Below are 13711 nucleotides of genomic sequence, written 5' to 3' on the forward strand. Positions count from 1 at the left end.
TGACTATTTTCTAAACGGAGAGAAAATCCAAAAAAACTGAGGTTCAAAGGGACTTGTGAGTCCTTGTGCAAGATTCCCTGAGGTTTAATTTGTAGTTTGAGTCTGTGGTGAGGAAGGCAAATGTGAGGTTAACATTCATTTCAAGAGGGCTAGATTATAAAAGCAAGGATGTTACGTTGGGACTTTGTAAAGTATGGTGAGCTGTTGGGCCCCTTACCTAAGAAATGTGGGAGAGTCTAAGACCAGAGGACGCAGCCTTGGAATAGAGGGGCATTCTTTTCGAATAGAGATGAGGAATTTCTTTAGCCAGAGGGTGGTCAATCTGTGGAATTTGCTGGCACAGGCAGCTGTGGATGCCAAGTCTTGTGGGGGGGAGGGGGAAGGCAGGAGATTTAAGTTGAGAGGAAAAATGGACCAGCCATGATGAAATGGTGGAGCAGACTCAATGGACCAAATGGCCTAATTCTGCTCTTTATCTTATGGTCTTAATACCAACCATTCTTTTCCTCCCCAGATGCTGTTCAACCTGGTGAGTCCCTCCGACAGATTATTGTATCAAATAAACTTTTAATTTAGCTTTGAGCTGCCTTGGAAATGTGACCACTTAGATTTCGCTATGGTTGAAATTAATTGCAATAACAGAATTTCCATTTATTCTGTATTACTCCTTAAATTCAACTGGGTACCCGCCCCCTGTATATGTCGCACTGGCACATCTGATACAATTTCAGTGCTAAACTGGCATCAAGATTCAAGATTATTTATTGTAATTTCCAGTACACAAGTGTGAATGAGAACAAAATAATTGCTACTCCAGTTCCGATTAGTGCAAAAAAACAAGAAGATAAAGAGCACAATAGCAATAAAAACACAATAAATAAATACATAAGATAGTTTATATACAAAAATTGATTGTATGTTCATAAAGTGTCGCTAGGCACATGAATGTCTCTACATAAGTTGACCGACAGAAAGTGTTAAATTAGTGGTGATTGGGGTTGTGGAGGGATGGGTTAGTGGGTGAAGGTGTTGATCTGCCTTACTGCTTGGGGAAAGTAGCTGTTTTTGGGCTTGGTGGTCTTGGTGTGGATGCCACATATACTCCTGCCTGATGGGAGTGGGACAAACAGTCCATGAACAAGTTTAGTGGGATCCTTCATGCTGTTACTGGCCCTTTTCTGGTACCTTTCTGTATATTTATCCTTGGTGGCACGTAGGCTGGTTGTGGTGAAGCATCAGACAGCTTTGACTATCCGTTGTAGAGCCTTCCTGTCCACTGCAGTGCAGTTTCTGTACCATACAGTGATGTAGAATGTTAGGATATGTAGAATGATGTGAGAACAGATATGTATAGTCCAGCTCTTAGTGATAGGTTGTGCAGTGACAATATTCCCTGTCCTACACAAATTCTGGAGTGTTTCCATGGAAATCAGGCTACATGCACTAACTATGGGTCATTGTCGGGCAGGTCATTGATGCAGATGATAGAGTTAAAACTTGAAAATGCTAGAAATGTTCAGCAGATCACACAGTATTTGTGGGAAGAATAAAAAATATTAATGTTTCAGGTCTGAGACCCACAGTCATGTTTCTCTTGCCAAAGATTCTGCCTATTATTAAACTTTGTAATACTGATTCTGTAGGTAAAATGATCGTGAGTATGTCTTCAATGAGACCAGTAGAGCATAAAACATAGGAGCAGAATTAGGCCATTTGGTCCATTGAGTCTGCTCCACCGTTCCACCATGGCTGATTTATTAGCCCTCTCAACCTCATTCTCCTGTCTTCTCTCCATAACCTTTGACGCTCTGACTAATCAAGAACCTATGAACCTTTGCTGTAAATACACCCAATAACATGGCCTACACAGCTGTCTGTGGCAACGAATTCCACAGATTCACCACCCTATGGCTAAAGAAATTCCACCTCATCTTTGTTCTAAAAGAAGGTTCTTCTATTCTGAGGCTCTGCCTTTGGTCCTTGACTTCCCTACTATTGGAAATATCATCTCCACATACATTCTACCTCGGCCTTTCAACATTCGATCAGTTTCAATGAGATTCACCCTCATTCTTCTAATCTCCAGCAAGTACAGGCCTAGAGCCATCAAACACTCCTCATATGTTTACTCTTTCATTCCAGGATCATTCTCATAGCATGTCTGTAGTACTGCATTTTTAAAAGAACTTTTGACATCAAATTAAATCAGATATATTACTGATCACTGATGGGTAAATAATATAAAAAGATACAGTTAAGTATAAACTCTGACAAAATAAATGCAGCAACCAAAAAGAGCAAGGGGCATCACTGAGTAAATAATTCATAGTGAATGGTGCCTCGGTTAATTAATAATACGAATATTTCAATGGAGAAGCTAACGCCAGCAAATTAAGAACTTTTTAGGTCAACAAATAAACTAGTTAATCATAGAGTTACAGATCCATACAAGAATACTCGCCCATCGTGTCCATGTTGACCAGCAAGTATCCATAAGACCATAAGATATAGAAGCAGAATTAAGCCATTTGGCCCATTGGGTCTGCTCTGCTATTTTGTCCTGGCTGATCCATTTCCATCTCAGCCCCAATCTCTTGCCTTCTCTCTGTATCCCTTTACGTTCTGAGTAATCAAGAATCTATCAACTTCTACCTTAAATATACCAAATGACTTGGTCTTCACAGCTGCCCGTGGCAACAAATTCTAAGATTCACCACTCTCTGGCTAAAGTTTCCATTTGTAAGTTTTTATTGTTACTACCTTGATGTACTTGTATATATAATGGTCTGTCTGGATGGCATGCAAATAAAATCTGGATGGAAAAGAGGCTAGGTTGGTACTTAGGAAATATCAAGACAGATCAATTAAACAACCTTCTCTGCTTTAATCTATTCAGTCATTGAACTTGTTACACATTTTGTAAATGTGCCTTGGTGTTCACTAATCATATTTTGGAACGTAAGAGGAATAACCATTTTAAATGAAGACCACTATTTACAGGTACTTATGGGATGCGTTTACAACTTAACGAAAATATAAATATGCACAAATACATCAGGATAGTTGATGGGAATATTGTGGAATATAAAGCACACTTGTAAAATAATTAAATTGACAAATTCAACATTGCCACTCATCTCAGGCACTTGTTATAAACACAAGATATTCTGCAGATGCTGGAAATCCAGATCAACATACACAAAATGCTGGAAGAACTCACCAGGCCAGGCTGTATCTATGGAAATAAGTAAACAGTTGATGCTTTGGGCTGTGACCCTTCATGGTAAGGAAGGGGGAAGATGCCAGATTAAAAAAGTTGGGGGAGGGGAAGAAGGACAAGCTAAAAGGTGATAGGTGAAACCAGGTGGGTGGGAGAGAGGGGTTGAAGTAAGAAGCTGGAAGGTGATAATTAGAAAAGGCAAAGGACTGGAGAAGAGTATAATCAAGGTTTTGTTGTTAACCTACCTTGGACTGTCACATTGCCTGCTGGAATATGAAACTCCACCTCCACAGGTCCTGCTGCATTCTCCCCATGCTGACCAAGGTCCCCAGGCTCCATCCACTCCCTCTGGTCGAGTTCCAAATGGGACACAGTCTCGTTTATAGCACCACTACAATAAAAACTTGTATTTAAACTTTAGATATAAAAATCGGCTTTTTGCAATTTTATTAATCCAACTGAATTACTGTTGTAACAGATAGCTGACAGTCTAAAAATGAGCCCACACAGCAGAAAATATATTAAAACAGCACTGACAAGAGAAAATACGTAGAAGGTGGAAACCAAGGTGGAATCCAAGCAACACAGACAAAATGCTGGAGGAGCATTTTTGTGTGTCTTACTTAAAACAGCACTGCATGGTTATGTGATAATGTATTTTGTATAAACATAATCCTTCTCATTGGCTTTGAAATCCTACATTAGCTCACAGCTAATTACATAAATCTGAAGGACAGAAACTACGGTAATGTATCTTGACATATTACACTTTCCATGCCAAGTTGCTATCTTTTAGGTATGCTCCTGCTTCGGTTAATGACGTCCCCCTTCATTCCTGTAAACAGCAGTAAATGTAGGCCCAGAATCATCAAACACTACTTATATTTTAACCCGTTCATGACCATGATCATTCTTGTAAACCTCTGGTTTCTCTCCAGTGTCAGCACATACTTCCCTGGATATGGAGCCTAAAACTGCTCACGATGCGAAGTGCTGAGGTAAAAGAAAAGACTGCAGGCTTATACAAGGACTGGGAATGTGGAAAGCCACGGACTCCATGGTAGCATGATGCTATTATAGCTTTGGGTGTTGGACTTTGGAGTTCAATTCTGGTGTACTTTGTAAGGAGTTTGTACGTCCTCCCCATGACTTCGCGAGTTTCCTCCAGGTGCTCTAGTTTCCTCCCACAATCCAAAGATGTATTGGTTAGTAGGTTAATCAGTCATTGTAAATTGTCCTGTAATTAGGCTAGAGTTAAATAGATGGGTTGCTGGGCAACGGAGCTCATGGGGCTGGAAGGGTCTGTTCCACACTGTAGCTCTAAATAAAAATAAATAATAAGCCCTGAAGAACATGAATTAATGAAGGCAGCTTATAGTTCAAGTAACTAATTCCCCAGTAAAGACAGATAAAATCATTAAAAAAGGCATCAGCAATTTGGCTTTAAAAATATCACTCACAGAGTAAGAGACTGAAATGATAAACTTGTGCAAGATATTTAGGATACATGTAAAAATGATGGGGACTACAGCTATAAGAGCAGGTGTGAGAGGTGTGGCAGAAAAAAACTTAACTCTGCACGTTTTTATAATGTTTTAATATAATTACAATGACTACTTTCAATCTCTCCTATACTCCTTTAAGATATTTCCATCTCATATATTAATTAAAAAAAATCCCTTTGAGCATCTTATTGAAAGTCTGAGCTGTGTTGAAGCAATTAATGATATGGTATATGTATGTAAATAAAATAAATTAAAAATGTGAACTTAAAACCGCAGCATATTTTGCTTCATCCAGCTACATGCCATATTCTCCTCAGAACAGATCATGACTATAACCCATTTCCTTCTGCAGCATTGTGAGGCGAACAGAGACCACAATGCCTAGAGCAATTATCAATGGGCACTCCTGGATCAACCTCAGATTTCTTGTGCGAGCTCGAAAGGATCCTCCTGCCTATGACTTGATGTCATATCCCATACAGTATTTTTCTCCAGGACCTAGGTATTAAACCTCAACTCACACCACTTCACCATCTAAATCTCTATCATTCCCTCTCTCTCATCCCCCACCCATTCACCCTTCTCCCAGACCTGCTATAAAATCCACAAAAGAGGCCTCACCCTCCATGCCCTTCTTCATTTACCTCTTAGCATGTGGATACACCCACATCACAAAGACTCAGTGGTTCAAATGAATTCACTGCCAACTTCTCAAGGGCAATTATGAATGGGCAATTAAATGCTAGCTTATTTAATTGAATGAATGAAAAGTTCCTTGATATTCTTGGCTGGAATCACTCTCTACTTGCCAATCAGCTTAAAACAGTGTACCTTTCTGCCTCTTATCCCCATTATAATGAAGCACATAGCTTCAGTGTTGTCCACCAACACCATAAGACATAGGAGCAAAATTATCTATCACGGCTGATATATTATCCCTCTCAACCTTATTTTCTTGCATTCTCCTTGCAACCTTTGACACCCTGACTAATCAAGAACCTATCAATCTCTTCTTTTAATATACTCAATGACTTAACCATCACAATCATCTATGGCAATGAATTCCATAGATTCACCACCCTCTGGCCAAAGAAATTCCTCCTTATCTCTGTTCTAAAGGGATGTCCTTCTATGCTGAGGCTGTGCCCTCTGATCGTAGGCTCCCCCACTATAGGAAACATTCTCTCCACATCCACCCTATCTAGGGATTTCAATATTCAAAAGGTTTCACTGAGATCCCCCTTCATCCTTCTAAACTCTAGCGAGTACAGGCACAGAGCCATCAAATGGTTCTCATATGTTAACCTTTTCATTCGTGGAATCATTCTCATGAACTTCCTCTGGACACTCTCCAATGCCAGCATGCTCTTTCTTAGATAAAGAGCCCAAAACTGCTCACAATTCTCCAAGTGTGATCTGATCAATGCCTTATAAAGCCTCAGCATAATATCCTTGCTTTTATATTTGCATATCCACCCCTCTCCATCAAACTGACATCAGTCTTTAACCCTTCCTATCTCAGAACCCACCACACCACCCATCACATTACAACGGCCTGATCTTGTTACTGAGTATTCTAGTTTCTCAAACTAAGCCTTGGAATCTATTCACAAACAAGAGAAAATATGCAGATGTTGGAATTCCAAGCGACACACACTTGGATGAAGGATCTTGGCTCAAAACGTCAACTGTTTGCTCTTTTCCATAGATGCTGCCTGGCCTGCTGAGTTCCTCCAACATTTTGTGTGTGTTGCTTGGAACTTACTAGCAGTTGGCAAATGTTTAAGAAAACATAGAATGTCTAATCAGTTGATGGCGGGGGTGGCAGTGGGAGGAAAAGTGATGACTGTTGGCACCCTATCCAAGGGTAGTCCCAATGTACTGTAATTTCTAGGTCACTATTTTGATTAGATTCTAAAGTGTCAAATTAGTTCCAAATAAATAAAAAATAATAGCAGTAGTACTTACCCCTTTTTCAATTGTATTGGATTGGCATACTGTTCCCTCAGCAGCAGGAATGCTGTTTGTAATACAACGATTGCTTTTACTGAGACACCACAACTCACTGCATACCTCCTATAAACAAAATATTAATAAGAAAGTATCAAGAACCAAAAATGCCTTTCTAAGCTAAGGAAAAGTATTAGTGTGTTCTGTGTATATTAAATATACCTATGTACCTATGACATGCAAACTTTATTTTCCTAAATTAATCCCAAATAGATTGCAAGAATATTTGATAAAAAATCATGAATGTGTACTTGCTGAGCAAACATTTTATTTCACAGTTTGGATTGTTAAAAAAACAGACAGGGAAGATTGGCATTGTATTCTAATTGGCAGAGTTTAACATAAATCAGCTAAGTGAGGCTTCTGCCTTCAGGTTGCTGATAATACTAAACTGGCTCTATGCTTATGGCTGTAAAATGAACATAATGTTATGCACTGGTTTTAAAGCAATTTCAAATTGAAGCTTTTTATTTTTAAAATATATGATTTCTTTAGTTTAAAAATAGAATACCTATTCTTAATAGAACTTCTTTTATCTTTGGTTAATCCTTGTGCAGAATCCTTCTTAAAATCGAGTCAGATAGATCTTTCATGGATTGGCAATTCAGGCATAGAGCCATAGAACGCTACCACATAGAAACAGGTCCTTTGGCCCATCAAATCTGTGCCAACCTGGTTGCTACCTTGTCCCATCGTTCTGTACACAGACCTTAGTCATCCATGTACTTGTCCAAACTTATCTAATCCACATCTACCACTTCCACAGGCAGCTTGTTTCACTTTTATACTATCCTCTGAGAAGTAATCTCTAACATACTGTTCCTGTTTAATAGCCTATTAATCATTCATGATTCTTGTTGATATTTTAAAGTCAATCCTTAAACTGTATACATTAGAAAGTAGAAGATTCTAGTGGGGTGCCTACTGTGCTTTAGCACTATTAGCTTCCACCGAACTGCAAATGCACCCTTCCTACACCTCCCATTTCACACAGGGATCTTTCTTTACCCAGTAAGCTTGCAATAATTAAAATTTCATTTACTTGCAGCTACTGGTGTATAACAGATAATAATATTTTATATTTTATTGACTGGGGATAGATTAGAACATAGAACACTATACAGCACAGGAACAGGACTTTCAGCTCATAATGCTGTGCTGAATGAATTACATTAGTAATCAGATGGCTAAATATTCTCTTCTGCCTACACAATGTCGATATTCCTCCATTTTCTTGTGCCTATCTAAATGTCTCTTAAAAGTCCCTAATGTATCTGCCTCTACCAACACACCAGACAGCGCATTCCAGGCACCAACAACTGTCTGTGTAAAAAAAACTTCCTCCTCACATCCACTTTAAAGATACCATCCTCTTCCTCATGAAACTGACTCTTTTAAAAAAAAAGTAAGTTTTTAAATATTAGTTAATACTAAGTAACTAATTAGTTTAGGCAGTGCCATTCTCATTGAATTTAAATTATAAAGATATTACACACTTGCAAACACAAAAGAAAATGAACAGATTATAGCGGACAGTAATTACACGACCATAAGACTGAATATATGAAAGTCTGAAGACAGAGTAAAGCAGGAATTCCTTTCTGCAGCTTTGTCTGCCATAAAAGATCAGAACAGTTTTCTATTCTCAAAGAAGGAGCAAGACTCTCTACCCCATATTTACACTGGCGTGATTTGACTCCATATTGGAAACGGCACTGCTCATCAGCATCATATACTTGTCCTGGGGCCAAAGTAGGGTAGAAGAACTCCTGTTTTGGGGGTGCATTGTTGAGACACCGACCATGTCCTGAACTGACCAAAAACAAGAATATTTTATTATAACACAGAAATAGATGCATTAACTTTCAAAATGAAATGTAGTAGTCAAAGAAAATTAAATAAATGATTGATAAAAATAAAACTATTTGAGAAAATAAAGTCTCCATTACTTGTTCATTGTAAACGAACAATAATAAATGCATAATGTTTTATTATGTGGGTTTGTACGGTGAATTGCAAATTTTTTTGTTATGAATTATATTTATAGCTGAGGCTTAAATTATATCTCTCTATTGAAATAGATTTTTCAATAGTATTGTGAATTGTCAACCAAAATTGGAATGACCTATATATAAAAATTTCATTCAGTTGAAACTGCTTGGGAGAGTCAGTCAAATCTGACTTTTTTTTAAGAAGTTATGTTGCTTTGCAGGCAGCTTGCCATTTATGAAAATGTATGCCTAATTTTTTATATGTTAGTCAATGTGGGTTTTCTTGTTTTCACTTTGAAGCTGCTGGAAATTTTTCAAGATTAAGATTGTTTAATATAATTTCCTGTACACAAGTGTAAAAGGAGAACAAAATAATTGTTACTTCGGATTCGATGCAGCACAAAAACACACTAAGATAAAGAACACAATAAATATAAATACATGCTGGGCACAGGAGTGCCTGTACATAAGGTGACTCTGACAGGAAATGATAAAGTATTGGTGGTTGGGGGTGTGGTGGGGTGGGTTAGTGGTTGGAGGTTTTGGTCAGCCTTACTACTTGGGAAAAATAACTGTTTTTGAATGTGGTGGTCCTAGCCTGGATGCTATGTAGCCTCCTCCCTGATGGGAGTGGGACGAACAGTCTATGAGCAAGGTGGGTGGAATCCTTCATGATTTTACTGGCCCTTTATCAGCACCTTTCTGTATATATGTCCTTGATGGCATGTAAGCTGATGGTGGTGATGAGTTGGGCAATTTTGACTACCTGTTGTAGTGCCCTCCTGTCTGCCTATTCATATCTGAACTTATGTCCTTGCAAATCATTATTAACTACACAAATTCTGATTCTGGAAGACAAAATCACTACTGAATGTCTTTCAATCCTGTCAATCTGGTTACGGACCACAGCTTCCTTTAAACAGGTATGTGCTGGAAAACAAACAAAAAAAGCTGCAGTTGCCAAAATGTGAAATATTAAAGAATGTGGTAAATGCACAACAGGTCAGGTAGCATCTATGGAGAGAAATTAACTATGCTTTAGATCAATGACCTTCATAGTATTTTCAAATTTTACACACTTGGCCTCTATGCTTGTTAAGTATAAACTTAATATTATCTTGGGCACAGTATACAACTCAAAGCATTTTAAGAGTTTGAAAAACTGTAGAATTAATTCAAAATGTTACTCTATATACAAGACAAAAATAATTGCATTAACAGATCCATTTAACATGTTCACACTGCATGGACCCTGATAGACATCCGTTTAATTTTTGTTTTTATATTTTATCCTATTTTCTGACTTCTTACTCTAAGAAACTGGTGATGTAATCCCTGCTGCATGTTGACCAAATGAAAGGATTAGTTTTCACGGTGATATGAGCCGCCATCAACTTTGCTGCTTCTTGACCTCTTGGACCACATGAATTTCCAACTCCATCGTGATTCATGCCAAAACTGAAAATGAAAAAAGGACCAGTCAAATCAGACAATCTACTCAAGGGAGATGTGAGAGGCAAGTTTTTTTTTCCCATATAGAGAGTGGTGGGTGCCTGGGGTGGCGCTGGAGGCAAATATATAAGGGGCCAATGTTCCCTCTAATTTTTTTTACAGCTGCATGGACCAACCATTGCTCTGAGCAAGAATTTTTACGTGGTCTGAAAACTGTGCAGCACTTTAACAAGATATAAATGGAAATTCCAGCTGCACAGCATCAAAGGCTATGTGCACACATTTCAGTTACTGTGTGGCTGTGCACCCGCACCGTTTAGCGGGAACAGTGTTGGGGCCTTTAAGACACATGAATGTGAGGACAATAGATGGATATGGATATTGTGTCGGCATTAGTGATTAGTTTAGTTGGCCATTTGATTACCAATTTGGTTTGGTACAACATAGTGGGCCAAAGGGTCTGTTCCTGTGTTGTATGGTTCTAAGTTCTATTTCTAGATATGCAGGAATTACTTCCATCTCCAAGTTTTTTATTCATGACATATAGTTATTTCTCAGCAAAACAATAGAGGGAAAATGGATGGATATTTGATATCCAACGGACTGGTGCAGAGCCAACAACCTGTTTTTGAATGTCCGTACAGATCATGAAGAGCACCAAATTTCTTGGTGTTCACCTGGCGTAGAATCCCACCTGGTCCCTCAACACCAACTCCATAGCAAAGAAAGCCCAGCAGCATCTTTACTTTCTATGAAGGCTGAGAAAAGTCCATCTCCCACCCCCCCCCATCCTCACCACATTCTACAGAGGTTGTATTGAGAGCATCCTGAACAGCTGCATCGCTGCCTGGTTTGGAAATTGCACCATCTCAGATCGCAAGACCCTGCAGCGGATAGTGAGGTAAGCTGAGAAAATCATCGGCTTCTCACTTCCCGCCATTACAGACATTTACACCACATGCTGCATCCGTAAAGCAAACAGTATTATGAAGGATTCCATGCACCCCTCATACAAACTCTTCTCCCTCCTGCCATCTGGCAAAAGACACCGAAGCATTCAGGCTCTCACTACCAGACTATGTAATAGTTTCTTCCCCCAAGCCATCAGACTCCTCAATACCCAGAGCCTGGACTGACACCAACCTACTGCCCTCTACTGTGCCTATTGTCTTGTTTATTACTTATTGTAATGCTTGCACTGTCTTGTGCACTTTATGCAGTACTGGGTAGGTCTGTAGTCCAGTGTAGTTTTTGTGTTGTTTTAAGTAGTTCAGTGTAGTTTTTGTATTGTTTCATGTAGCACCATGGTCCTGAAAAATGTTGTCTCGTTTTTATTGTGTACTGTACCAGCAATTATGGTCGAAATGACAATAAAAAGTGACTTGACTTGACTTAATACACCGGACATCAAACACAAAAAGGTATTCTGAAGGACAAAATATTTAGAACTAAATGTAAACAGGTTTCTTTCATTTTTTTAAAGGTTAAATGTATATTGCCCAAATTTGAATTACTGGTGAGTTTTAACATACTGCATTTAAAAATTTGCCAAATTTTCTTTCTGAATCAAGCAATAAGTTTAAATTACTGATTCATACTGAAATGGTGTGTTGCAAGGAGCACCCATGTCGAAGTTAGTGAAGATTACTGGGAATTCAATCTACCTAAACTTTTTTGGAAAACTGGAAGGAATTTCAGCACACTGTCTTTGATGTACAGCTTTTTGAAAGAGAATTCAGAATGTATTGATGTCACAAAGCACCTATTTGCTTTGCTGTATAAATGTCAATCCCATAGAAATTTTCATTATAGCCTTTGACGTAGAGTATTGTGGGGACATCTACAACTGTAATATCATGTCCCAACTTCTATGCTCAAAGCCCTGAACAATGGCCTGAATGTTAAATACCGTCTTCATCAACTTGTCTACCTGTGACATTGCTTTCAATCAAATATGCACTTGTACTCCTGTTCCTTTATACTCATTAATGTCATACCATTTATGGTACAAGTTCTGGCCGCTGCTGCTTTGACTTAAAGTATTGTGGGGACAAATGAAATAGTTACTTTCCCCACTATTGCAGAATTGATACCTTGTTATTTGTGGAATGAGTACAACCTGGGCAGCAGCCAAACTCCTGAGCTGAAACTACCAGTTTCTGCATAGATCACTGCAGACTTAAGCCAATTTTGTTTAACTTCCGGCTCAATTCAAATTGCCAAGAAGACATAAGTATCCCAAAAGTACAAAACACAAGATTGGGACATTGTTTGCCAAAGGAAACAATTTCATTGTTTTCCAGGATCCAACAGTAGAAAAGAGGTCTGGATTTCCACAAAAATACAAGTTTTCTACATTCAAGTATAATATTAATTTCATCTATGTTAAATGAGAAATGAGTCATGGAGACCAGTGTGCTTCTGAACTTTCATTAGCCATTCAAAATGTCTATAGCATTCAATATCTAAGAGATCAGAGTCCAAATGTACAGCAGAACCGGAATCAGGTTTAATATCACTGGCATACTGTCTGTTGTGAAATTTGTTAACTTTGTTGCAGCAGTACAATGCAATACACAATGATATAGAAAAAACTGTGAATTAAAGTATGTATATAAAATAGTTAAATCAACCAAGTAGTGCAAAAACAGAAATAAAAAAGTAGTGATGTAGCGTTCATGGGTTCAATGTCTATTCAGAAATCAGATGGCAGAGGAGAAGCTGTTCTTGAATCGTTCAATGTGTGCTTTCAGGCTTCTGTACCTCCTTCCTAAGTAGCAAAAGTTCTGTACTTGTTTTATATCTTTCCCGTTTATTCTCAGCCTGCATATAGGATTCTCCTTCTTTTTGGATATCACCATACATTGTCTTTTTGTAATTGATAGATAGACCCATTTTTGCACTTTCTTCAACAACTATATCAATTAAGTTTTGTAGTTCTTAGTTTGACCATGGTTTTCTTAGCAAACAGATTCTAGGACACCTAGTATCTAGCAACGGTGGTTTGCTATTGCCTACCGTTGGGCGAACTAAAGAAATCGCCGTTTCTCTTCCCAAATGTTCATCTGCCATTGACATTTGAGGGTACAGAACTTTTGCTACTTAGGAAGCTGGGTGACATCAGATGGCAGGTGTGATATGGACGTTAAAAGAAGAATAGGGATGGCAAAAGACACCTTATGAGAATGAAGAGTATACTGACCAATACTAAACTAGGCATGACAACCCGCCTCAGAGTACTGAAATGTTATGTTTATCCAGTTATGTTATATGGCTCAGAATGTTGAATGTCTAGTAACATGAGGAAACAGATTGAAGGAGCAGAGATGTGGTTTTTGAGGAGGATGCAAAGAATATCATGGACGAAACAAATATCTAACGAGGATGTCATGAACAGAGCAAACATGAAAAGAGAAATAATGTATGAGATCATGAAAAGGCAACGTAACTTCATTGAACATGTAATTAGGAAAGAGGAGTTAGAATGCATGGTAATTATGGGAAAGATTGAAGTCAAGAAAGCAAGAGGAAGA

At 38.4% G+C, this 13711-nt stretch overlaps 1 protein-coding gene across 1 annotated transcript in view; it reads right to left on the reverse strand.

The window, feature by feature from the left end:
* LOC140188037 (A disintegrin and metalloproteinase with thrombospondin motifs 6-like) overlaps positions 1–13711 on the reverse strand; it is a 214837-nt gene that overhangs the window by 60000 nt on the left and 141126 nt on the right. The window contains exons 10-13 of the mRNA XM_072243939.1: positions 10038–10184; positions 8406–8547; positions 6694–6801; positions 3466–3611 (exon numbers count right to left, since the gene is read on the reverse strand). Coding sequence (XP_072100040.1) covers positions 3466–3611; positions 6694–6801; positions 8406–8547; positions 10038–10184 — 543 coding nt within the window. The remainder of the gene's footprint in view (positions 1–3465; positions 3612–6693; positions 6802–8405; positions 8548–10037; positions 10185–13711) is intronic.

Source organism: Mobula birostris, chromosome 26 (assembly GCF_030028105.1).
Source record: "Mobula birostris isolate sMobBir1 chromosome 26, sMobBir1.hap1, whole genome shotgun sequence".
NCBI classification, from domain to species: domain Eukaryota; kingdom Metazoa; phylum Chordata; class Chondrichthyes; order Myliobatiformes; family Myliobatidae; genus Mobula; species Mobula birostris.